At 41.6% G+C, this 27616-nt stretch overlaps 2 protein-coding genes across 3 annotated transcripts in view; both read right to left on the bottom strand.

Moving 5' to 3' along the window:
• LOC122941720 (retinol dehydrogenase 8-like) overlaps window positions 1-7949 on the bottom strand; it is a 42483-nt gene extending 34534 nt beyond the window's left edge. The window contains exon 1 of the mRNA XM_044299126.1: window positions 7853-7949. Within this exon, the coding sequence (XP_044155061.1) occupies window positions 7853-7949 (97 nt within the window). The remainder of the gene's footprint in view (window positions 1-7852) is intronic.
• A 9521-nt stretch (window positions 7950-17470) lies between these two features.
• The window catches only part of GRB7 (growth factor receptor bound protein 7), a 140689-nt gene continuing 130543 nt past the window's right edge, over window positions 17471-27616 (bottom strand). For both annotated transcript variants that reach the window (XM_044298641.1, XM_044298642.1), the window contains 5 exons: window positions 25571-25687; window positions 24292-24352; window positions 21269-21356; window positions 19197-19290; window positions 17471-18225 (listed from right to left, as the gene is read on the bottom strand). In XM_044298641.1, the coding sequence (XP_044154576.1) occupies window positions 18079-18225; window positions 19197-19290; window positions 21269-21356; window positions 24292-24352; window positions 25571-25687 (507 nt within the window). In that variant the 3' untranslated portion in view covers window positions 17471-18078. The remainder of the gene's footprint in view (window positions 18226-19196; window positions 19291-21268; window positions 21357-24291; window positions 24353-25570; window positions 25688-27616) is intronic.

The raw sequence follows: 27616 nt of genomic DNA, 5'->3' as shown, positions 1-27616 counted from the left end.
GGAGTGGTGCATTGCAAGATAGTCAGGTGTGTTTTTGGTCTGAAAACCCGTCTGTTGGTCATTGCATCAATCGCTTGTCTTCATCTACCCTTTCCAGTATTGGCCCTGTGTGTCATTTTGTATTGCGCTGTCTTGAATTCAAATCTGGTTCAGTTTTTGCCCTATCTCATGTTTGCACAATACTATTTCTGACTCACTCTCTCCCTTTCATTGGCAGGAGTTTTGGGAGTTGTTGCTGGGGGCATTGCTGGACAGTCATCCATGCTAAGCCCACCTCTGCGATCTGGTGTTGCCAGTCTAATGCCCCTGATCCAAGCATCTGTCATTCCAGCTACATGAACTCAGGCATGGGCAGAATGGTGTGCTTTGACAGGAGATAATCTGGTTGCATTGGTTGATCAGTCTAATCTCGAGGTGACTTTTTCTTATTTGAGTTTTTTGAGTTCTCAAGGTGTCTGCAGTTGTTGCACAGCGCCAGTTGACAGGGCTTAGGCTACTTTCACACTAGAGTTAATATTTTCCGATATTGAGATCCGTCATAGGGTCTCAATACCGGAAAGAAACACTTCCTTTTTGTCCCCATTCATTGTCAATGGTGACAAAACTTAACTGAACAGAATGGAATACTCCAAAATGCATTCCTTTACGTTGTCATACCGGAGAGCAAACCGCAGCATGCTCCAGTATGCTTCCCGTCCTGGGCTGCGGAGTCCCCCATTGACTTTCAATGGAGTTTATGACGGATCCGTCTTGGGTATGTTACAGATAATACAACCGGATCTGTTCATAACGGATGCAGATGGTTGTATTATCAGTAACAGAAGCGTTTTTGCTGAACCCTGCCGGATCCAGCAAAAACGCAAGTGTGAAAGTAGCCTTATTTTCATTTTTTAGCTGTCAGGGTGGTTTGATGTTTCTAAACATTTTGTTATCCAGCAGGCCTTATAGGGTTGGAAACGGGAATACTCCTGGATAGAGTGCAGACACCATGTTTCTCACTCCCTTTTGATTTGTCTCCTCCATATTTTGGATTTCGGTTTGGGTGTCTCTTTTATGAGGCAAGCTAACTTAAAGGGGTTGTCTCACTTCAGCAAGTGTCATTTATCATGTAGACAAAGTTAATACAAGGCACTTACTAATGTATTGTGATTGTCCATATTACCTCCTTTGCTGGCTGTGTTAATTTTTTCATCACATTATACACTGCTCATTTCCATGGTTACGACCACCCTGTAAGCCAGCAGTGGTGGTCTTGCTTGCATACCATAGAATGAAGTGATGGACTATGCGCACTCGCATGTTCTCAACTTTTTCCAATATTGTGCAAGCACGACCACTGCTGTGGGATTACAGGGTGGTTGTAACCATGCAAACAAGCAGTGTGTAATGTAATGTAAAAATGACTCTTGCTAGCAAAGGAAGCAATATGGATAATCACAATACATTAGTAAGTGCCTTGTATTAGCTTTCTCTACATGATAAATGCCATTTGCTGAAGTGAGACAACCCCTTTAAGGCAGGTTTTTGCCTAGCCTTTGTTGGTGCACTACGGGTTAATTACCTGGTTCCACCATCACGTTCCAAACTGGATGTGCAGCGTCCCACTACGTGTGTGTGGGCACTGCTTAAAAGTACTTTTTGGTCTTAACAATTGCCTTGTACAGTATGGTATAACTTTGTATTTATGTATGCAAAATCCCTGTTAACAGGCAGATTAGGTGTAATTTATACATCCCACCACTAGATGGGGATAAAGTTCAGGTCATATATATACCTAGGTCAGGCCTAGTGAGGCAGATGAGAGTTGATGATTAGTTCAGTGGGGACAGAGACAAGTCAGTGTGGAGATCAGTAAGTAGACTGATACTGAGAGAGTGAAAAGGTGCAGATCCAGCACTTCAGCTCTGAGGAAAAGTTTTAGTCCAGCAAGGAACAAAAGGACAGACTTATATACATCCAAAGGATAAAAGCCGCAAACCAGGCATAAGGGACCTTTGGGATATTCAGGTGAAGGATACCATAGCCTCCGGCAACCTCACCAAAATTGCACTGATATTGAAGATAACCCACTGCTCCCAAAACTAAAAACCTGAAAAGCCTAGAAACAGTGGATTTGCTGAATCAACTCTGTACCATCAAGAAACTGCATTTTTGTACTGCTGCAACCAAAGACATCAAAATTAAAAGTTGTGAGTTGCATTTCACCACTGTCTACCTCATTATTACCACTTATGGTTCTACCACCATTAACGGTACTGGCGTCACGACAAAACCATCAAGTGACTTAGCCGCAACAAGCACCCTAAGCACCCCTAACAATCAAGGGCACCTCAACCACCATCTTGGCTGATGCTTCCCTACACAGAGCGTCCTGTCCATCTCAACACTGTGCTGCCAGCCCAGGGAGGCTTTCTGCTAACCGTGAGTAAACTGATGAACTGTGTGTTATATTATTTAGCCCCTTATCGGTCCACCATGCACCTCACGTGTTGCCCCTGTGACTGGCCGGCTGCAGATGACCTTACTACAGATGATGTTTTGATCTCTAATGTATCGCTGTAGATTCATACCCCCAGATCCAAGACTGATTGTTTTGGTAGGGGCATTTGGGTTCCTATTTTAGATTTTGGGGAGCAGTCTTTTCCTGTTTACTGGTTTACTGTATTTTTGTCTCAATCGCCTAAGGGTGATGTTTTTTTTTTATCCCATGAAGATTGTCTTCCTATGACCTGTTTTCAGTTTTGGTCTATTTTTCACCATTGTCTCTCTCGGTTAGACGTTGATCCTGGTGCGTATGGGACGCACTCTTTTCACATTGGTGTGGCTACTGAGACAGCTTGGGCTGGCCTTTCTAATGCTGAGGTTCAGCGCATAAGTCACTGGTGTTCTTCTTGCTTTCAAAGTTAAGTTCGTCCTGACCTATTAACCTAATAGTTGTTTCCATTTTAGATCTTCTCCCTCTGGTATTTTGGGCTGCCCAGAGTGCCAATTATAGACCTGGAGGTTGTAGTCTGGAGTTCTACAACATCAACAGGGTGTGGATAGGAATTCGTGGACTGTGTTGGACCCAAATACTTACAGAAATGGTTGAGCTCAGCAGAACTGTGTGTTCACCCTTAATTTTAGTAATTCATACAGGGGTAAATTATCTTTTTTTCTAAAAATGGCTGAGCTTATTACCCCCACCAAGGCAGATTTAGAACGCATTTCAGGTTTCTTTCCTGAGATGGTCTTAGTGTGGTCCAAAATTGTTCCTCGGGTTACTTGGCAGGGTGCGAGGCATGGGGATGCAGTGGAGAAGGCTCACCGATCCGTCAGTGCTAGAATCTACAATTTTGTTAGGTCACAAGCTTGGATGGTTGTGAGACACCATCAACTTGAGGGGGATAATCTGCGCCTGATGGTGTTCACCTCAATGACATCGGCTTTGATATTTTGGTACCAGGGTTACAAAATGGTATGAAGCAGCTTGTTTTTGCTGGGGGGGGGGGGGGAGGGGGTTCAGAGCATTGTTTAGGTGTAAACATCCTCCTCTGTGATGGTTGATTAGAGTATTAGAGATGACATATGGAGAGATCACTAATTGGCATGTCATTCAGAACTTAGGGCTTAGGAGCTGGGGGGGGGGGGGGGGCGGGGGGGGTATGTTCTCGGTAGTCAGTAAGACACCGATTCGTATAGGGAAGGTGTCAGTGACTGGCAGAACATAGGGGTGCATGAATGATTAATTTACCGTTCCCTTTCTTGTTCTTGCTCAGTCTGTTTCCTCCTCCCACTCCTTTATGTTTTTTCCTCCCTCCCCCTTTTGCCTCTGGTTGGCTCTTTTGAAGGGGCAGCCTGCCCCACAGCGGCTGGCAATTTATAGTGAAGGCCTTTAGGAGCAGGCCTCTTTGACCGGAGACCTGTTGGAAAGCCTGCCTTACCTATTTTGGTTTTCAGTTGTTGTTTTTTCGATGGTTACATGCTTTGTCTGCTTTATTTTAGTTCCTTCCTGCTAAAATCGAGTCACAGCTGGCAGTCAGTTAAAGTGGTGGAGATAACATATGGAGCTGAGGGTGGACATACCCACTGGGAGTCTGGGGGTTGGCATACTACTTCAGACTACTAATTGGCACGTTTTATCATTCATATGTTACTTGTTGGAAATGTATTATTCAAATTAAAGCTGTGACCGACCCCTGTCCAACAAAATTAGTATATGTTTTGTCTGTTATTCAAGGAGGGAGGGAATATGGGCTTACGAGTTGGCTTACGAGTTGGGGAGTATGTTCTTGGTAGTCTAGCCAAGTACAATGCTCATCTATCACCATTCAAATAGAAGGGACCCAATTCTGATGTTTGATGTGTGCCCTGGCGATCAGACACTTATCACCTATTCTGTGGAGTGGCCATTCTGGGACAATTCCTTTAAATGATAATAGCAGGCTGGCTGCAATCGTCACTAGAGAGAGCTTATAATATTATTGCCAACAGTGCTATCAAGTTCAGTGTATGAACAGTATGCAGAAGGCTCCTAAGCTCTCTCTCTAGTTCTCTTACTCTTTATCTGAGAACTGAAGCTTCGATTGCTCTACATGTATATTGCAATACAAAAAATATGGTAGCACCTCATGTGCAAGACCAATTATTATTATAGTAATAGATAAAGCCGATTTTATGCTTACCTATTACTGTTGTGATAAACACAACAAATGGCTGGGTAGGCTGTATTTTATACACTGAGCAGCAAGCGGTGTTAATGGGGGGCAGCCTCAGTCCTCTCTAAGGCTCTGCGGTGAAACTGGTGGCTGTGTTTACAGCAGAACAAATTGAAGGCAAAAACAGGACCCATCCAATGGTGCTCTCCCCAAAGTGAAGATCTTGGAACTTGGTGAGTATGTTTCGGGTGGTATCTTTATTTTGCAGCATGTTTCAAGGGCACATCGCCCTATTCATCAGACATGTACCTGATGAAAAGGGCGATGTGCCCTTGAAACGCACTGCAAAATAAAGATGCCACCCAAAACATACTTACCAAGTCCCGAGATCTTCACTTTGGGGAGAGCGTCTTCGGATTTGTTCTGCTAAATATATATTGGGGCGTAAAAAAAAGAATCATAGAACATTTTTATCTTTTGCTCTGACCATGTGGTAGTAAAATAAGAATTCTCAAACTGTATCTCAAAGGCATGCATAGAGGTTGTCAGTGCAATCACACGGTACAAGAAGAGGAAAAGAATGGAGGCTAATGATCAGGAAAAAAAAGTCATAAAAAAAATGAACTGCACAGCTTTTTATCGAAAGGTCATTATAAATGGACTGTACTGTTCATGGCTTCTTGCCCCTCATCAGTAGAACATTGCCTGAAAAATAAATCTCTAGACATGGCTATATCTCTTCATTGAGACACATTGAACCTGATCTCTCTTCACTTCATAATAATTGTGCAAAGTGAAATGGAAATAACTATAGTTAACCCAGAAAACCTCTACAATCGTCTGTTTCCTACATGACTCTCAGAAGTACAGATCAAATCTACTGGTGGCTTTTGGGAAGACCTTGGAGAAGAATTACCACAAGATTTACCAATGTGGTCATTTTACATGAGCTAGGGATGTTAAGCCTTCCTATGGTTGCCCATCCTGTAGTGTAAAAGCCACATTGAGCTGCTAAGTACATTTTGTGGTACACCACCTAACATGCATAATGAGAACCTGGCATGTTGCTTAGTAAAGCTGTGCATAATTCTGCAGTGTAATGGTCCTCAAGAGCCTGTGGGCCACGTGTCCTTTGGGATTTTAGTTCATAAACCTGTGTAGTTTTCATGTTGGTGCAGCAGTACATTTATACAGTATGATGAATATGTATTGGTTAATATCTTTATTCCGTCATACAGCAAATCCTGATGGCAGTCATACAGGCACTCTGCACACAAGACACCAGATATGTATGGAGATGAGAAGGAACCAAGTGGTAAAAATGAAGATGAGCCATCAAAGATATGTAAGATGGGTTGTCTCACTCCGCCCTTTTTTATATACTCATAGGAGGAGTGCCCAACTTTTTCCCACAACAAAGACCAACTAACAAAGAGTGACTGTTGCTACGCAGACCCTGTTGTACATTCATCTGTGGCCACATCTCCTGAAACTGGACCCAAGGCATTCAGCTGATCACCAGGCCAATTTTGTTTGTCAAAAGAGTTGTCTTCATGAGACAACCCTATAAGTGGTCCAAAGACATAATGATTTTGCTAAAAATATCTCATTCTATTATAGAAGGGCATGAGCTTGTTCCCCCCCTTCTTTTCCTTCCCCCTTTCCTTACAGGAGATAAGGGAATGTTTAGTTATGTACCCTTAGCCTATGAGGACAGGAACTGATTACATTGTAATGGGCACAGGGGATTTTACTGTGGTATACAGAGTCTTGCATTCAGTTATCTGCCATGAAACCAGTGTGAACCCAGTAGGATCTGTATCGGGGATTACTGATGTGCAAAAGGACACTCTAGTTACTTGATAGGCTGCGTTCTTATAAACCATGTTCTAAGGCTAGGGTTGCCAACCATATGTAAATGTATGGACAGCCTACAAAAATAAGGAACCTTTTGCCAGTATCTGTAGAAAAAATGTCATCCATCCTTGATTTTTATATACTGTGTTCCACAGAGCTTTACAGACATTAGCATCAAGCTGCCTCCAAGCTCACAATCTAAGTTCCCTATCAGTATGTCTGTAAAGTGTGGGAGGAAACCGGAGTCCTGGAGGAAACCCACGCAAACACGAGGAGAACATACAAACTCCATGCAGATGTTGTCCTTGGTCGGATTCAAACCTAGGACCCCAGCGCTAACCACTGTGCCACCTTATATATATGTGTATATATTACGTGTCTATTAAAATGTTGGCGGTCCATCAATTTTAGATGAGTTGTCCAGAGAAAAAAAAATTGGTGTCCTGGACAATAGTACAAGCTGCATACTACAGAGGCACTATGTATGATACTGTATGGTACTGTATTCGTGATCTGGCGATGCAGTGTTCGAGACACTTTCTAAAATTACCACTAGGGGTCAGCAGCATTCCACCAAGAGCTCCTTAAAATGTCTCTGTTGCTTTGCAGCCTTGAGCTTGGAAATATTATCGGTTTCTGATAATTGAATCCAGCTAATAGGTCAGTCATGTTTTATAACTCCAAGAGTGATTTATGATACGAACGCAACAGATAACCTGGTGCATGGAGCCGCATTGTCTCTTCGATGTGATATTCATGTATATAAGAGTATATAAGAGATATTCATGTATATAAGAGTATATTAGAGATATTCATGTGTATAAGAGTATATAAGAGATATTTATGTGTATAAGAGCATATTTTATCTATGAAACTGTTTAAGGTAGGCAATGATAGTTGCAGTTCTTTGGGGTGTACATGATAGCAAGGCAAAAACCACCCAGATTATTTACCCTCATTTATTTTTGCATCCTTCTACATGGCCAGCAGTTGATAGGTGGGATCTACTACTTGGCATTTGAATACACAAATAAGTTGTAAAGAAACCTGCATTACTATACAGAGTTATATATTATCTCTGCTTTCTTTCCTCTGCTGTGTGTCAGTCTTCACTGAATGTGGTATTTTATTCATGGACCAGGCTAGTTGGGATGAACAGGGGTCAGATAGGAGTATGTATGAACTATAGCACATAGTCTTATTGTGTCTATGACTGATGTTATATTGGACAGCAGCACAAAGCTTGTTCATATGTTATTCCGTGTTGTTATTTTTCTGCTGTTCACTTAGAGAATCCTTTGCAGAGATATGTATGATGAGAAGTACAAATTTGACATCTGCTAATTCAATGGACTCACCTTTAAATCTTTGCTGCTCATCTTGCGCCAGTTTCACCGCCAGGGCCAGCCCAATCCCGGAGGAACATCCAGTTATAAGCGCCGTACGAGGCTCCATTTTATAGACCTTTAGTTCCTGAGTGACCTCCACATACACACTGAAGGACTCCTTTAGCAGTGCAATATAATAGGGTACATATGGAGGGGTACTGTAGGTGTGAATTTGCAGTGCTGCGCCTATCTCAAACAGACTTATATTTAAGGATGAGGCTGGATCCCAATTGGACCATTTAATAGTCTTATCTTGTGCGTCTGATGAGAAAGATTAGAAGATAATCTTGGCAGAGCAGCACAGAGCCAAGTAGGACAATGACAAGTCAGGGAGAAGGAGACACTGAAGATCATCTTCTTAAGAACTGTCATTCATACGAGCGACATCAAATCCTTTTCTTCTGTACTTCAAATCCTTTTTTTCTGCACTTCTAGGACGCCCGGGGCGACTTTCTGTGTGTGGTCTATCTGAGTTTATGTCTAAAGCAGTAGTGACTTGGTAGTTCAAAATGCATGTTTTTCTATAATTAGTGGGGAACGTGAATAAAGTTCATAGTGGGATTGTACAAAGAAAAAAAATCTGGCTTCAAAGACAAAATTAAAATGGACAACCCCTCCTAGTGCTGATTCACTCCATCATACCCTCCATTTATGGACAGGGAGTAGTACCCACATCCTCATTCTTTTCATGGCTTCTAAAGTATGGTGGTGTCACACTTGGATTGTGCTTACCCTTGTTTGCCAATGTTTTATAACTGGTATAGCAGGGGATTGTTGAAGATTATGGTGCTATGGGATGGAGTTAACCTTAGATGGTGCTCTAGTTTCCATAGTCCATATTAGCATTGTGGTTACATATCAGATTGTTGTGCTCGGGGATAAGCAGCTGTCAGACAACAGGCTCTTGGTGCCACTGCTACTAGTGTACCCCCTATAGCTACACCCATGTGGCCAGACACAGAAGATAGAAGTAGGTGAATGGTCCCGTAACCATTGAATGAATGTTTATCTAGTAAAGAATTGCTTTGCAAACACGACCATATATATTTTAGCCATTGGCCATTACAGTCATTCAGTCTGGCCATACATGTTCAATGACACCAGGCAAAGGATGAAAAATCTTACTGGGATCATTCTTTCAAGGAAAGATTGTTTGGGGATGAACATTTTTTCTTAAGAACAAAAGGTCCAACTGTAAAACGGAAAATTCAAACGTGGTTGACATCTTTCCTTTCAAATTGTCATAAGTCGGCTAAAACAATTGTTCATTTTTAATCTTTACCCAAGGACTGTTTGTTATGGTTGAAATTGGCCAGCTTTAAGCCTCATTCACACGTCAGTGTTCGGTCAGTGATTTCCATCAGTGATTGTGAGCCAAAACCTGGATTGGAGCCTCCACAGAGATAAGGTATAAAGGAAAGATCTGCACCTGTTCTGTGTTTAGAGCCGCACCTGGTTTTGGCTCAAAATCACTGATGGAAATCACTGACCGAACACTGACGTGTGAATGAGGCTTTAGTCTACTATGTATGGTCACCTTAAAGGGAACCTGTCATTAACTTTATGCTGCCCTCAATGAGGTAACTAAGTAGTGACGGACACGCTTATTTCATTGGTGTGTCACTCATGAGATGAAAGTAAGTAGTTGCCAAGAATCAGCATTAGAATTATTGTCTGGAAAAAGTCAGTTATTCATGAGCCCCTGCTCTCCTTGGCCACCTACTGAGGATTGCCGATTGTCTCTTATGGAGAAAACTGAGGAGAAAGCTGCCACTCATCAGCAGGTGGGTGGGGATAAGCAGGAGATCATGAATAGCCAGGACTCTTCTCAGGCATCTGTGACACTCTTCTCAGGCATCTGTGACTCTATACCAGGTCCGGGCTTTGATTATAAAGCGGATTCTCAGCAACCACTTACTTTTAGCTCATGAGTGACACACTACTGAAATCAGCATGTCAGTCATTACTGTATGCCCCCATCAGTATAAAGTTGATAACGGGTTCCCTTTAGGTCTTTGTTCACAGGTTTGCCTGTCTGACCCTTCAATAAATAAGATTAAACATGGGGAAAAAAGTGGTTGTCATGAGGCCCTATTTACAAACCACTGATCCATGGTGCATCACACAATTGCATATTATTATTTTTTTTCCTTTGTGTAAAGTTTTTTTTTCTATTTGTTTTTCAATTTTTTTTACATATTTTTTTAATACAGTATATCTATTTTTTTATGTTTATGTGATTTAAGGGAAATAGAAGATATGTGATAAGGGTAAAGCTGGATGCTCAGTATCAGACTTGAGGCTAGTTTCACACCTGAGAATGCCTCTTTGGCAGGCTGTTCCGGCACAGAACCGCCTGTCAATGTTTTCTGGATCTAGCATTTACAGATCGTGCCGCCTGCCCACCAGACCGTTTTGACTATAATGGGGTCTGGCAGAGATCCGGCAGCTACCTAGCAAATATTACTTAGGCTACTTTCACACACGCGTTTTGGCTTTCCGTTTGTGAGATCCGTCATGAGCTCTCACAAGCGGTCCAAAAGGGATCAGTTTTGCCCTAATGCATTCTGAATGGAAAAGGATCCGCTCAGAATGCATCAGTTTCCGATCAGTCTCCATTCCGCTCTGGAGGCGGACACCAAAACGTTGCCTGCAGCGTTTTGCTATCCGCTTGACGAAACTGAGCCAAACAGATCCATTCTGGCACACAATGTAAGTCAATGGGGACGGATCAGTTTTCTCTAACACAATCTGGCACAACAGAAAACGGATCCGTCTTGGCTATGTTACAGATAATACAAACTGATCCGTTCATGACGGATGCATGCGGTTGTAATATTGTAATGGATCTGTTTTGGCAGATCCATGACGGATAGCCTTACTCTTTTGTGCAATTTTAGTCACATAACTTTCTTCTCCTTATAGATGTCAATGTATACGTTGCACAAAGTATACCTCAGAAATTCAAATGCAGTAATAATTTTCATTCATTTGTATGACTGCAGCTTTCACTTGACAATGTTTCATAGCACTGGCGTTTCAGCCTGCTGACACATTGCGCCATGCACTTCATTCCTATGGAGCACAACTGTTGCAAAACATTCTATTTCTGTTTTTTTTTTTTTAACGAAGGCACAATGTATGATGTATAAATGTCCTCTCTATGTAATTGTATGTTGGTTTTTGTTAAAGTAAATAAAATGCATTAAAAAAAATACATAGTTCAGTGCACATTCACAGAACATATGTCAGCATAATCTAAGAGTAAATATGCGCTACCCTAATAGTGTATTTGTGTAATTTTGGCCAATTGGAAGGCCCCATTTACACGTCCGCAAAAGGGTCCGCACCTGTTCCGCAATTTTGCGGAACGGGTGCGGACCTATTCATTCTCTAGGGGGCCCAGATGTGAAGCAGAGAGCACGCTATGTGCTCTCCGCTTCCGCATTTGCGGAGCGCGGCCCCGAACTTTCGGGCTTTGGCCTCAAACTTCAGCTCTGCAAATGATACAACATGTCCTATTCTCGTCCACAGCTGCGGACAAGAATAGGCATTTCTATAGGGGGTGCCGGCCGGGTGTGTTGCGGATCTGCAACACACCACGGATGTGTGAATGGACCCTTAAAGTGCATACAGCTACAAAATACAGACTCACAGGCATAAGTGTCTCTGTAGAGGCTGTGTACATGACTTTGCTGTGTTCATGAGACCTAAGGAATAATCATAGGGAGTGACATTGATGTAGTCAAGATATGTACAGACAGTAATCACCGATGCAGTCATTAATGGAATCTTCAATAACCTGTACAGGGTACTTGATGACTGGAGTATAGGAACATTACCTCAGACTATGGTAGGGGTGATCTTTTCAATGTATTACCTGCTCCATGAGATAAACTGGAGCCCTGTAATATTCCCTGATGCAAGTGAAAGTTATGCTTAAAGGGAACCTGTCATGTGGATATTTGGTTATAATCTAATTATATACAAGCATTAACTACTAAAAAGTACCTTAGATGTATTCACTTACTGGTGTGACAGATGGTTACCCCATAATATACACACAAAGATGCCGCATGCTAATGAGCTGATTTAAGTCCAGCGTGATGTCATTGAGTCCAGCGTATATTCAATTCAGAGCTATAGCCACTCCCCTGCCCACCTGCTGCTGATTCATATGGAAAAAACTGTCATTCAGCAGCAGGTGGGCGGGGAGAGTCAGGAGCTCATGAATATTCAGGACTCACCATTATCAGCTGGAGCTTTTCAATACAAGATGTTGGCAGATTGACTGGGTCAATTAAAGAAAGTGAGCCAGCATTTTGCTAAGAGGATCAGTCACTTATTTATGTTGCCCTTAGGGTCCATTCACACGTCCGTTGTTTCTTTCCTGACCCGTTCCGTTTTTTGCGGAACAGATCTGGACCAGATCTGGACCCATTCATTTTCAATGGGTCCTGAAAAAAAATCAGAAATTGTGCTGTCCGATTTTTTTCAGGACCCATTGAAAATGAATGGGTCCAGATCTGGTCCAGATCTGTTCCGCAAAAAACGGAACAGATCAGGAAAGAAACAACGGATGTGTGAATGGACCCTTAGTTAGGACACCATAAAACTGGTGACAGGTTCCCTTTAAGGTAAAGATGAGCGAAGTTTTGAAAAAATTGATTCAGCAGCTTTGCTGAAGTTCCCCAAGAAATTTGATTTGTTACAAATTAATTTGTCACAAATCGCTATAAATCAAATATACCCAGGCCACTCTGCCTTTGGGTGTGGCCACACAGAGGGGCCATGCTGCGGTGAAGAACCGCACGGCCAATTAGCTCGCAGCTGCCATTTATTTAATAATGAAGACCACATTGTGTAGTTAGTCTTCATTGTTAATGGCCGCATGGCACCTTTAACGAAACTTTAAATAGAGGCTGTTGCTGGTATGGGGTTTGGCTGGTTAGGGGTCGGGGCACAATATGCCGGCATTCACACTTCTCCAACCCCATCGCTCTCCCGCCCTACAGGTGGGAGCCCTTCTTCTGCCATCTGCTTTTCCTCCTATTTCCACATCATCTAATATTGATGCGAATATGTCATCAGAAACAACCAGCTCCTTCTCTCTATGCATCTAGCTGACTTTTTTGGGAAGTAAAGCCGGTAAAAGATGAGGATGGTCATCATTAAGACCTCGCCCCCTAAGGAGTGCAGACTGGATGGTATCGATTGTCACGCTGGCACTCGAATAATAAAGGCTTCCATCTTATTGGTATTGAATTGTTCTATTAATCATTTTCAGCAACACTGTCTCTAGCGCATGAGCGTTTGCTACATCTCTGCCTATGCTCAGCTTACAGGACAATGGCGGAGATCGCATGGGATGAGGGTTTTATAGGGCTGTGATATCAAAGGGATGGCTGGCTGCACAGCATTGTGCGTGATCTTCCATTCCCAGGCATGCCTCTTCTACACTTTTGCTTTGTAACACGTGCAGTCGTCATTTTAGGAAAACCTGATTCAATACATAGTTACATAGTTAATACGGTTGAAAAAAGACATACGTCCATCAAGTTCAACCAAGGGATAGGTGGGGATGCGAATCCCAAAAGGAATTGTGACTCAGATTTCTACACGTTTCCATAAGCATTAATGTTTTTTACTTTTAAGAAGAATTTGTCTAAACCCTTTTTGAAACTGTCCACTGTTCCTGCCGTGACCACATCCTGAGGAAGTCTATTCCACAGATTCACAGTTCTTACAGTAAAGAAGCTTTGACGCTTTCGGAGACTGAACTTTTTCTTCTCCAGTCGGAGGCAGTGCCCCCTTGTCTTTTGAGCACATTTTACATGGAACAGCTTTTCACTATATTTTTTGTATGGTCCATTTATATATTTGTATAGGTTAATCATGTTCCTTAGACGTCTCTTCTCAAGACTAAATAATTTAAATTCTTTTAATCTTTCTTCATAACTAAGACCCTCCATTCCCCCTATCAGTTTAGTCGCTCTTTGTACTTTTTCCAGCTGCAGTGCTTCCTTTCTATGGACTGGTGCCCAGAACTGAACTGCATATTCCAGATGAGGCCGCACCAACACCTTGTAAAGTGGTAATATTACATCCCTGCCCCGTGAGTCCATGCCTCGTTTAATGCATGACAATATCCTGGTCGCCTTAGAAGCAGCTGATTGACATTGTATGCTGTAACTTATTCTACCATCCACAAGTACACCCAAACCCTTCTCTATAAATGACTCTCCTAGTGTTACATCACCTAGCACATATGAAGCAAGGAGATTATTACTACTAAGATGCATAACTTTACATTTATCCACATTGAACCTCATTTACCAAGTTGATGCCCAATCACTCAGAGTGTTCAAGTCATCTTGTAGTTTATGGACATCTTCCATAGACTGTACAGTACTACATAGCTTGGTGTCATCTGCAAAAAATGATATGGTGCTATTAATCCTGTCCTCAATATCATTACCGGTAATAAATAAATTAAATAATAAAGGGCCCAACACTGAATCTTGGGGTACAGCACTTATAACCTGGGACCATTCTGAATAGGAATCATTGACCACAACTCTCTGGACACGGTCCTTCAACCAGTTTTCAATCCAATTACAAACTTTACTTTCCAAGCCTATAGACCTTACTTTACCTATTAAGCGTCTATGAGGGACAGTATCAAAAGCCTTTGCAAAATCCAGAAACACTACATCCACAGACGCCCCTCTGTCCAAGCTACTACTCACCTCCTCATTAAAAACAAATCAGGTTAGTCTGATAACTTCTGTCCTTGCTAAACCTTGGTATAGTCACATACTCCTGCATATAGTCCCTTAAGAGTCCTTACATTTTTTTTCCCACAACAGAAGTTAGACTAACTGATCTATAATTACCTGTGGAGGACCTTGATCCTTTTTTCAATATGGGCACTAGAAATGGCCTTGTGGTTCGCTCAGCGGTCGTTTTGCGGCAAACTTTGCTCGTTCGCGATTCGCCGAACATGCGAACATATGGCGATGTACGCCGACGCCATATTCTTTTACATTGTGAAGAACTTTGACCCATGGCACATCCATCAGGTGGTACAGGACAACCAATTGAGACGTTTCAGCACATGGACATACCCCCTACCTTATAAATAAACCTGATCTGGCCGCCATTTTACATTCAGTCTTTTGCCAGTGTAGGGAGAGGTTGCTGTGTGGGGCAGGGACAGACTGTTAGGGACACCAAATGCTAGCTAATAGGGCTGCAAAAGTCCTTTTAAGGACTGGTATAGGTGTGCTATCGATAGGGGATGTAATATACTTATAATATATTTTCTAACATAGAAAGTATATTATAGTGCATTTGTATTGTGCAGCAGGTGTGTGCGGTTCTGCTGCGATACTGCAGCTACACAGAGTGCCAAACTCTAGTGGAACAAATAATTTCTACTGGTGCGATATAGCAGTTGTCCCGAAAAAAAACTGATTGAAGCAGGGGTGTTATATACCAATAATATACTTTCTATATAGTGCATTTAGGTAGTACAGCATTTGTTTGCGGTTTTGCTGCGTTACCGCAGCTACACAGAGTGACAAACGACATTGGAACAAATAATTTCTTTTGGTGTGAAATACCAGTTGCCCCTAAAAAAACTGATTGAAACAGGGGTGTTATATACCAATAATATACTTTCTATATAGTGCATTTGGTAGTGCAGCATTTGTTTGCGGTTTAGCTGCGTTACCTCAGCTACACAGAGTGACAAACACCATTGAACAAATAATTTCTACTGGTGTGATATACTAGTTGCCCCCCAAAAAACTGATTGAAGCAGGGGTGTGATTTACTAATTATATACTTTCTATATAGTGCATTTGGGTAGTGCAGCATTTGTTTGCGGTTTTGCTGCGTTACCTCAGCTACAGATAGGGACAAACGACATTGGAACAAATAATTTCTACTGGTGTGATATACCAGTTGCCCCCCAAAAACGTGTTTGAAGCAGGGGTGTTATATAATAATACTTTCTATATAGTGCATTTGGGTAGTGTAGCATTGGTTTGCGGTTTTGCTGCGTTACCTCAGCTAAAATGTCCCCTGATTAAGATACATATTTTTTGTTGGAATTTTTGTCATTGATCCCCCTCTGGTATGTCACTGTCCATGTTGTGGGACTATTTGTACACTTCTACTAAGTATTTGGTGGCTGCAAATATGACCTAAAGGTTTTTCAGGTTCAGCTGCTATTAAAGTGAATGGGGCCCGCCGCGAACTTGCGGTTCACGCACATTTGATTGCATTCACGAACCGTCCTGGCCAATGTTCGTCCATCACTAATGGGCACCACATTTGCCTTGCGCCAGTTCAGCAATGACTGAAACAAGCTCTTTAAGCTCTGTTGGGTGTAATCCATCTGGACCCGGAGCCTTGTTCACATTTACCCTATTTAACTTCTCTTGGACCATATCTACAGGTAGCCAATCACTGGATGTACTAACAGCCCCGGCACCACAGATATCAGCTCCTTTCTCTTCTTTTGTATATACAGAGCTAAAAATTTTTTTAGTAACTCTGCCTTTTTCCTTATCTTCAGTGACTAACCCCCTTTACCATTATTTAGTGGACCTACCTGCTCAGACCTAGCTTTTTTAGCATTTATATAGTTAAAATAATTTTTGGGATTTGTTTTGCTCTCTTTTGCTACCTGCTGTTTGTTTTGTATTTTTGCTAATTTTATATCCTTTTTACAGATTTTATTAAGCCCTTTGAAATCTTCAAATGCTACAGCTGACCCCTCAGATTTGTATTTTTTAAATCCCCTTTATTTTACAGTAGCTGTAAGCCATGGGGGGTGGGGGGGTAATTTTTGCCATTTATACTTGTTACCTAAAGGGATACATTTTTTAGTGCAATTACTCAATGTGGATTTAAAGCTCTCCCATTTATCCTAAGTATTATTTTGTGACAGTAGCTGCGCCCAGTCTATGCCCTGAAATGCTGCCCTCAACCCAGGAAATACCATGAAGCGCAAGGAAATTCGGATTTGCTGCAAATCAACGTTTTCCTAAACTCCGGACCGAATTCTGGATCGAATGCTTCACTTAACACTAGCTTATGGAAATCCAGATATGCCTCCCTTTAAGTACACTGGTTGAAATGGGTTTTCCTGGAGTACAATATTGATGACCTATCCTCAGATAGCTTGATAAAGGCTCCAAGCCGAAACGTTGCATCTGGAATAAATCTTCACTAAATTCAGATTATTTTTGCGCTGTTTCGTAAGAGAACTATGGAAGTGTATAGATATGCAGGAAAATCTTGATCTTTCGCACAATGAACCAAAAGTGTCCCTCTTTGACCGTCCAAAAAGTTGGGAGGTTTGGTAACAGTGGTGACCAGGTTCTTATTAAGGAATTCTGTCACTTTTGATTGCACAAGTATGGCAGCATGTGGTATTATACTTGCTGTCAAAACAATAGAAACATTGATAGAACCCTATGAATACCATTACAAGTCAAAGAGGTTTGTCAGGCGACAGATCCAGTCGCCATGATACCAGTATGAACAGAACCTAACCTCAAATTCAGTAAACTAGGGTAGTGAATATTTTTTTTATTATTGTGTTACTTTTGAATATATAAATAACCTGCTTCTCTTCATATGTAGATTGTGTTCAGAGAATTCTGTACAAAATAAGAGAAAATAGAAGAAAAAAAATATAGTTTACGATTCCTTATATAAAATATTTGACAATGAACTGGCCTTGTAGATATTTACAGTACAGTGCCCTCAGCAACAGATGCACTGTTTAACATTCCTTCCCAGACACAGTTAGGGTGCCCTTCTCCTGCCATCTCTCAGAGGGCATAGGAGATTATGGAAAGCTTATTTCCACTGGAATTTAGCCACCAAATGTCATTCTGCTGTCACCTGACAGTCTTGCGTAGATGATTGTAGCATCACAGAGAAAAGAAATTTTTTAGCTTATTGACTATGTGCCTCCTGATAGAACTTCATCCACTCAGTTGAGGATTTGGATCCACACAGTAACAATCTAGCAATAATTTACACATCCCGGAACTGAAATTGTGCCATCTTTCACACAGCGGTGCATTAATCACCTTGTGGAAACGTCCGGTCTAAATCGTAATTAGTTTTCTTTAAGAGGTCTGTTCTGTCCTTGGCTTGTGGTAATCAAGACCCTTTTACAGTGCTACAGAAGTGCAGTAGTGCTTGAGGGTACACGGTAGGATACCCCTGTTGATCTGGTGAAACTCAACCAACTGGATAAGGTCTACAAACTTGGTTTGTCCATCATCCATTGAGTAGAAAGGCTTGGCATCTTCCTCACACTAAGATAAAATAAAATAAAATAGAATGTAGTTAAATATATGTGTTTAATATGAATCTACCATATACTGTTACGTGCATACACATACATACTTATCAGATATTGATAGCTCTATACATATATTTATGTATTGCCTGATATTTACTTTTACCTTTTATCATGCCACATCTTGATTTACATTGTGGAATTACATTAGACTCATCCTAATTTACACATCATACTATATTGATTTTTCATGTGGCAAATTGAGATGACAATTGGCCTGTGTAAAAAGGTTGTCATACCAGGTCAAACCCTGTCCATATTAAGAAATATAGACATTATGGAGGTGGTGGGTGTCCTTTTGCAACATTTTGTGGTTCTGACAGCTGATCAGCTTGGGTCCAAAATCTTGACCAGCAACAATCATCTTTACATTTCTATTAATTGCAACCATGTAATGCTATTTCACTGCATACTGAAATGCATTATAGTCTCATGGGGGTATGATCTTAATACACCTGTGACACAAATGATAAAATCCCTGATAGGTCATGTGAGGGACAATGTAAAAAAAACTAAAGTTGCTGAGGGAGACGGTTGGTAGGACAGAAATTAAAGGTATCAAAACATGGCTGCTCCCATGTACATCCGAAAAAAAAATTAATTAAAAATCCTAGTCAAGAAATATCTATGGGTGTGAAAGAGAGGGAGAGCTAAAACAGGAAGGTGCAAGGAAAGCAAGACCAGAATAATGAAATTCTGTGATAGATAAACAGGTCAAAAGGCTTGTAATAAATAAAATATGCTGCAATCATCATAACTGGTTTATCTGACAGAGGGGACAGAATTAATGTCACATTACATAATTCTTATCAATCTGAGGCTGTGGTAAAACAGGCTCATTAACTCTGCTGCTCACAGTCCTAATTGCTGGCCACATTGCAGAGCTGCAGTCCATTTTCTCCTGCTGCGCTAATGTCAGTCACATACCGGCAAGATGAGGTAGTGCTTGATCTTCTGTAAGTGACACAATGACAGGACGAATCCTTTGGGATTTCTAGTACTTTCTCGCACTAGGAAAACTCTGCAAAGAGACAAAGCAAGAGTGTTTAGTTATCTGGAAGACTGCTCAGCTGCTCAAAAAGAACTTTTTTTTACTGTCATTGCATTGTATATGTTTGTATGTTATACTGTGTGCATATGTTTTGTGCATCTTTAGGTCTTGGTTTGCCAGACTGGCGGGCTGTTGTACTCTGTAGCGCTGCCATGCCCCATTATGGTAGCTGACAGCGAGAATGAGTAGTTTCTCATCTGTCAGCTAACAGGAGGAGGTGTTAACATAACGTTACGGTCACAAGGTCAGGTTTCTTGATGCAGTTTTGGAAGCCAAAACCAGGAGTGAATAAAAAAAAAACAAGAGGAGAAGCTGCATTTGTCCTTTATACTTTATTTACTTTTATGATCTATTCCTGATTTCAGCTTCCAAATCTCTATGCAGAAACCTGACCGTGTGGCTGTACCCTAAGAGAAAGCCCAGAAAGAGGCTGACATGGGTATGTGCCATGACGAAGCACTGTGGTACAATGATAATAGTAGGAGGGTCACAGAGGAGCTGACAAAGGGAATGTTTGGCACCAAGTACAGATGATGCAAATGAGTTGACAAGTAGACCTGCAACTAGCCTGAATGAATAGTTCCCCCTGGGACCTGTCTATCGAAGGAGCATTGTTGAACTGAAGGCTAGAATGAGCTTGTACAATGGTGGAGCATCGTTGGAGTGGAGCACAGGAGTGGCTCGTGTATTATAAGAGAGGCAGTGGGCTGGAGGCTGTGATGTAGGGCCTGTGTAGACAATGTGTGGTGGGTGGTGCTAGCCTACAGCTAAAGGTCCCTGATACAGCAGGCAATTGTCGGGAAGGAAGTGTTTGTTCCTGGCAATCACCTGCTCGTCAGCAGAAGAGACTGCTGCATTTACATGCAGCAGTCTCCTCCACAGTATGGGAAGGAGAGATCGCTAAGACCGTCGCTCATCCCCATACAGACTCGTTGTTTGCCAGCAACAGAGTGCTGTTTACATCTGCTGCCGGTAAATAATAATCTTTGTGCCTGCACAAATGATCTATTACCAGATGAATGAGCATTTTGCTCATTCACCGGGTAATCAGTGCCACTTTTACACCGCTAGATAATAACTAATAAGCATTCCTATGAACGCTAGTTAGCGATTATCTGGCGGATTCTCTGTCCATATAAAAGGCCCTTAAGACTTCAACCTGTGAAGGGCTAGTGAACAGTTTGAAGCAGAAAGTTAACTGCCCTGAGGCCTGTAGTGTGAAATTTTTTATATGGTTCTGTGGGGCAGTGTGATAGGAGGAGTCGGGTGAGGAAGGGTCAGGAGAAGTAGAGACCGTCTAGTTTACTGCAACCACAAAGCTTTGGTGCCTTCTAAAACTTTAGTAACCATCAAGCATGTTGTGCTAACCACTATTGAATGAAAAACTGGAAAGTAAAAATCTTCTGCTTTAGCAAATAAGGTTTGCAACTATTTCTTTACAGTGCCATCCTCTTAATAACTTTTTTGTTGATTGCTCAAATAAAAGTAGTGTTGTCATGAGAAACCGTCACTACCCGTGGGAGTATTCTAATAATACACATGTAGGGCTGTGGGAATATCAGACTCCTGCAACTATATTAAATGGACAGCTAGATCTGTAATTGTACACAATTTATAGGACAAAGAGCTCTTGTAATCTGGGCATAGGACTATAAAGGACAAAAAGTAATCTAAGGCTTAATAGTAAAGCGGGCATAGATTAATGACTCAGTCTGAAGTGGTGATATATTTTGTGAGTGGCTAGGCAAGGCAGAGTAGAATAATTTATGTCCTGATGACAGGTCTACAGCTACATCACTGCAAATAAGAAGCTTCTCGAGAAAGCAATGTTTACAGTAAACAGGATAACAATGTATGATGATTGATATTTAATGGTCACTACTACCTTACTGAGCAAATACGTCACAAAACGGGGAGGCTGATGACAACATGATTACATGGATCTTACCCGTCCACCATTCCTTGTTGCGTTATGAGGCGCTGAGTCTCATCTCGGGACAGACGCCCATGATACCACGGCTGGGTCTTATGTATCACTAACAAGATGAAAATACAATGGGTGTAACTATGGATGAACAGTGTCATATAAGAAGGGCAAAAGATAAAGGCAAAGATAAGTAATACACAAATATATATATATATATATATATATATATATTAGTAAAAAATCTACCGGCAGCACCACCAGTGAAACAACAAATGGGTGCAAGGTCCAAGTACGGCAACTGGAGCTTACCCACTGGTAGACAATGGAAAAAATCGGACAGCACTCCAGACGGTTTCTTCGGTAAAGCAAGTAAAGTTTAATCACCCATGTGGTGGCAGCAAAAAAGCAACGTTTCGGCTCTACATGAGCCTTTCTCAAGCCTCTCATGTAGAGAAAGGCTCATGTAGAGCCGAAACGTTGCTTTTTTGCTGCCACCACATGGGTGATTAAACTTTACTTGCTTTACCGAAGAAACCGTCTGGAGTGCTGTCCGATTTTTTCCATTATATATATATATATATATATATATATATATATATATATATACATACATGCATACAGTTGCAAGAAGAAGCATGTGAACCCTTTGGAATGAAATGGATTTCTGCACAAATTGGTCATAAAATGTGATCTGATCTTCATCTAAGTCACAACAATAGACAATCACAGTCTGCTTAAACTAATAACACACAAATAATTAAATGTTACCATGTTTTTATTGAACACACCATGTAAACATTCACAGTGCAGGTGGAAAAAGTATGTGAACCCTTGGATTTAATAACTGGTTGAACCTCCTTTGGCAACAATACCTTCAACCAAACGTTTCCTGTAGATGCAGATCAGACGTGCACAACGGTCAGGAGTAATTCTTGACCATTCCTCTTTACAGAACTGTTTCAGTTCAGCAATATTCTTGGGATGTCTGGTGTGAATCCCTTTTTTGAGGTCATGCCACAGCATCTCAATCGGGTTGAGGTCAGGACTCTGACTGGGCCACTCCAGAAGGCATATTTTCTTCTGTTTAAGCCATTCTGTTGTTGATTTACTTCTGTGCTTTGGGTCGTTGTCCTGTTGCAACACCCATCTTCTGTTGAACTTCAGCTGGTGGACAGATGGCCTTAAGTTCTCCTGCAAAATGTCCTGATAAACTTGGGAATTCATTTTTCCTTCAATGATAGCAATCCATGCAGGCTTTGACGCAGCAAAGCATCCCCAAAACATGATGCCCCTACCACCATACTACATTTTGGATGAGGTTTTGATGTTCGTGTGCTGTTCCTCTTTTTCTCCACACATAGTGTTGTGTGTTTCTTCCAAACAACTCAACTTTGGTTTCATCTGTCCACAGAATATTTTGCCAGTACTGCTGTGGAACATCCAGGTGCTCTTGTGCAAACTGTAAATGTGCAGCAATGTTTTTTTTGGACAGCAGTGGCTTCCTCTGTGGTATCCTCCCATGAAATTCATTCTTGTTTAGTGTTTTACGTATCGTAGATTCGCTAACAGAGATGTTAGCATATGCCAGAGACTTTTGTAAGTCTTTAGCTGACACTCTAGGATTCTTCTTCACCTCACTGAGCAGTCTGCGCTGTGCTCTTGCAGTCATCTTTACAGGACGGCCACTCCTAGGGAGAGTAGCAGCAGTGCTGAACTTTCTCCATTTATAGACAATTTGTCTTACCGTGGACTGATGAACAGCAAGGCTTTTGGAGATACTTTTATACCCCTTTCCAGCTTTATGCAAGTCAACAATTTTTAATCGTAGGTCTTCTGAGAGCTCTTTTGTGCGAGGCATCATTCACATCAGGCAATGCTTCTTGTGAAAAGCAAACCCAGAACTGGTGTGTATTTTTTTATAGGGCATGGCAGCTGTAACCAACACCTCCAATCTCATCTCATTGATTGGACTCCAGTTGGCTGACACCTCACTCCAATTAGCTCTTGGAGATGTCATTAGTCTAGGGGTTCACATACTTTTTCCACCTGTACTGTGAATGTTTACATGGTGTATTCAATAAAAACATGGTAACATTTAATTCTTTGTGTGATCACATTTTATGACCAATTTGTGCAGAAATCCATATCATTCCAAAGGATTCACATACTTTTTCTTGCAACTGTATATATATATATAAACCAATGACCACAAAGTGTGCAGGTTTGAACGTGTTACACCAGTTGATTTGTGACTGTGGTGTGAGAAACAACGTCTGCCCCACTTGTGATTTGCATGAAAGAAGAGCAGGGTGCAGTGATTCTTTTTTTTGTAGTCTGAGGGTGTATCTCGTGCCGATATTTAAGTTTGTGCACAATATAGAGAAAGTGTTTTGTCATGAAGAAGTGTGTATAAATGGATTCAGAAGTTCAAGGAAGGTCGCACAAGTGTCAGCCATGAAGAAGGAGCCGGACCGCTGTCCTCGACTGATGACAACATTGAGCGTGCAGGTGAACAGATTCTGTTGGATAGATGAATGACAGTGGATTATGTGGTCCTATGAGGACAAAGATTCACATTGATGAAGAGGTGAAGACAGTGGTATATTTGTAGCTCGCAGCTCAGATGGAGAAAGTGCATTGAAAAGCAGGGAGATGAAAAATTATGTATCTGTCTTTTCTGAAAGTTGATCCTTATAAATTCTACAGTCAGAGTGCGGATAATTTTTAACTCACCCTAGTATCTGTTTTGAAAGGGGTGTAGCAAGGAGGGCAATCGGGTCACTTGCCACTACCAGTATTATAGAAATCACGTGATATGGTAGGTGGGGTCCCTGCTACAGATTTTGCGCTGGGTCCCAAGATTTTCAGTTAGGTCTCACACAGGCATTATTGGGGTCATTTATCAAACTGGTGTAAAGTAGAACTGGAATCTGATTGGTTGCTATAGGCAACTAAGCCAGTTCTACATTACACCAGTTTGATAAATGACCCCATACATTTTTACACTGCAATTGGCAATGATATTCTCATCCTACTGAACATACCTGCACTACTCGGAGTTGTCTGGCACGGTGTCGGTAGACTATACCGGTGAGTTGTTTTCTTCTGTAGGGAAAAAAATATAATTTGATATATACGTAGACAGTGATTGAGTTAAAAAAATATAACACATTCAGATATGTTGATCTGGAGAGCTATTGCATACAACAGTTGGTCACCGCTGGTAGTGATACGAGGAGCACAACTCAGCAATACCTGCAAGACATCCTGTGCCCATGTATTGCCATTCATGGCCGGGCTTCTAAGTTGCATTCTTCAGTAGGATAATGCTCACCTACACACAGTAAGGGTTTTGCAGGAATGTCTCCCCAAAAATGCAAAATTTCCTTGGCCTGCCCAGTTGCCAGATTTATCCCTAGTGGTTCAACCGACAAGTGTGCAAGATCTACAGGCCCATCTGCAACATCTGTTAGGAAATGTGCTGCAGGATGCCATATGGAACCTATATGCCTCCATCAACAACCGCATCTCATTTTATATCCAGGCTAGTGGTGGCTCAGCAGGTACTGGAGCCTCCTTTTAATTGTACAACAACTCCTTCTTAGTGCGTTATTTTTTTTGTCAATAAGAATTCCAGGTGATAGTACCTATTATTAGGCAGGAATTCGACCGAACATCCATCATTTTGGTTTAAGGGATAATAATAGTAAAGCTATCCATAAGCAACACAAAAAATAAATAAAAGAAAACGATTTATTATTTTCAACAGATCACAGATTTATGTTGATGACCATTTTTTAGGACCAGTTGTGCATAGTCATTGCTCTACATTAAAGGGGTTTTCCTTGTTTATAATATTGATGGCCTGTTCTCACGGTAGACCATCAATATCTGATTGGTGGGGGTCTGACATCCCGCAGGTCTGCTGATAAGATGTTCCCTATAGTTTCAGTGGCGGAATCGATACACAGCTCCATTTGCTGTGTAGTGGACAGAGCTAGTACTGCAGCGCTATTTCCACTGATGTTAAAAGGAGCAGTATTGCAGTAATAAGCTCCGTCCAGTACACACAATGCTGCAGAACAGCTAATTGGCAGGAGTGTAGGGTGTCAGACCCCCGCCGTTCAGATAAAGATGGCCCATCTTGAGGATAGGCCATTAATATAAAAATCCTAGAAAACACCTTTAAGCAGTTCTGGCTCACCTATTATCCTTACATAATGCATATATTAGCATAAAACAGTGAATGTAATTTTCTAACCTGCAGACAAAGACATTAGTAGACATTTGTATTACAACTTTACCATGGTAGATAATACATACCCTCCAGGTCTGGGCTTCTTCAAGGGCCACTGAAAGTGCTTCAAGAGGATTTTCGATTACGCGACCGGTACACCCCGAAAAATCCATGGGAACCAAAGTGCTATCAGATACACTGCGCTATGAAGAACAAAATAGTCAGTGACAGACTTTTATAAACTAAAAGGGACATTTTTGTGAAATTAAAGAGTGTGCATGAGGCTGCAAGGGCCTTGCTTTCTTTCAACCATGTTTTTGGAAACTTCATAATTAATGTGGAATTGCCATAAGAAATGTATATTATAATAATGGCAAATCAATGTGCACCCTGCAGCTGACTGCTTGTCAAGTGTACTCCTGAGCGGTACTCTTTGTCTCCAGTGTGGTCAAACACCTTGGCCATTTGGTGGCAGCACTTTGATATGTAGAAAGTGCCAGTGTACAAAAAAGGATATTGTATGGCCCAATAAAGTGTTTGCTTGTTCATTGGGCAATCGGTGGCAGTATTAAACTGCCGGATCATCGTTAACGAGCGTTCCTGTCTAATACACCCCTATACCTTAGTTTTTTACACTTTTAGGGCTCGTTCACACGAACGTTTTTTAGCGTTCTGTATATGGACCGTATTTGGCGTTCCTTATACGATCCGTATACGGAACCATTCATTTCAATGGGTTCGCAAAAGATGCAGACAGCACTTTGTGTGCTGTCCGCATCTGTTACTCCGTTCCGTGGCCCCGCAAAAATTATGAGTCCTGTCCTATTCTTGTCCGTTTTGCGGACAAGAATAGGCATTTCTATAATGGGCCTCCTGTTCCGTTCTGCAAATTGCGGAAGGCACACGGGCGGCATCCATTTTTTGTGGATCCGCAATTTGCAAAAAACTGCACTGTTGTGTGAACGAGCCCTTACTTTAATTAATTTATTAGGCTATTATTATAGCGCTTGCAAAGCTGCTATACTGCTATTACTAATATTCTTATATATTTATTTATTGTTCTCCAGTATTTAATAAAGCTTGAAACCACTTAATATACAGACTCTGTTCAAACTGCATTTCAAAGCTCTCAGTGCTGATAGGTGTGCTGTGTATTTCTGGAGTTGATAGAATTTGTTGTTTTTAAATACATTTTTTTTTATTAAAAATAAAAAAAGTCTCCATAGAAATGAATGGCAGAATTCTGCAATATATTATATACTTTGAACTGTGCCATTACATGTTAAAGGGATTCTGTCACCTCGTTTTCGGTTATAGAGCTGCCGACATAGATCGCCGCTAGCATGTCCTCAATATACCGGTTCTATAGGGCTGTGTGCTTTTACTTTCTTTAAAAAATATTTTAGAGATATGTAAATGAGTCTTGTAAGGAGCCCAAGGGGCTGTACGAACCTTCCTGGTGCCCAGCCACACCCCCTGTGAAGGAACCCAGCACGGCCTATGTCCTCCGAATCTCCTCCTTTTGACACAGTTAAATTGCCGTAATCTCGCGATGTGTGAGCTCGCGCATGCGCAGTTCCTTCCCTGAGGCTGATGCCAGCACAGGGAAGGAACACTATACCGGCAAATCGCAAAATTACGGCAATCTAACTGTGTCGAAAGGAGGAGATTCGGAGGACATAGGCGGTGCTGGGCTCCTTCACAGGCGGGCGTGGCTGGGCACCAGGAAGGTTCGTACAGCCCCTTGGGCACCTTACAAGACATATTTACATATCTCTAAAATCATTTTTTAAACAAAATAAAAGCACACAGCCCTATAGGACAGGTATATTGCGGACATGCTAGCGGCGATCTAGCCGTGCATGTCCGCATCTCTATAACCTAAAACGAGGTGACAGAATCCATTTAAACTCCCTCTCTCTCTCTCTCTCTCTCTCTCAGGCCTCATGCACACGACCGTTGTGTGCATCCGTGGCCGTTTTCCGTTTTTTTTCACGGACCCATTGACTTTCAATGGGTCCGTGGAAAAATCGGAAAATGCACCGTTTGGCAGCCGCATCCGTGAGCCGTGTTTCCTGGCCGTGAAAAAAATATGACCTGTCCTATTTTTTTCACGGCCAACGGTTCACGGA

The sequence above is a fragment of the Bufo gargarizans genome, chromosome 6 (assembly GCF_014858855.1).
Source record: "Bufo gargarizans isolate SCDJY-AF-19 chromosome 6, ASM1485885v1, whole genome shotgun sequence".
Taxonomy (NCBI): Eukaryota; Metazoa; Chordata; class Amphibia; order Anura; family Bufonidae; genus Bufo; species Bufo gargarizans.
Note: the sequence above shows the minus strand (reverse complement) of the source record. Positions and strands in the feature narration are given on the sequence as shown.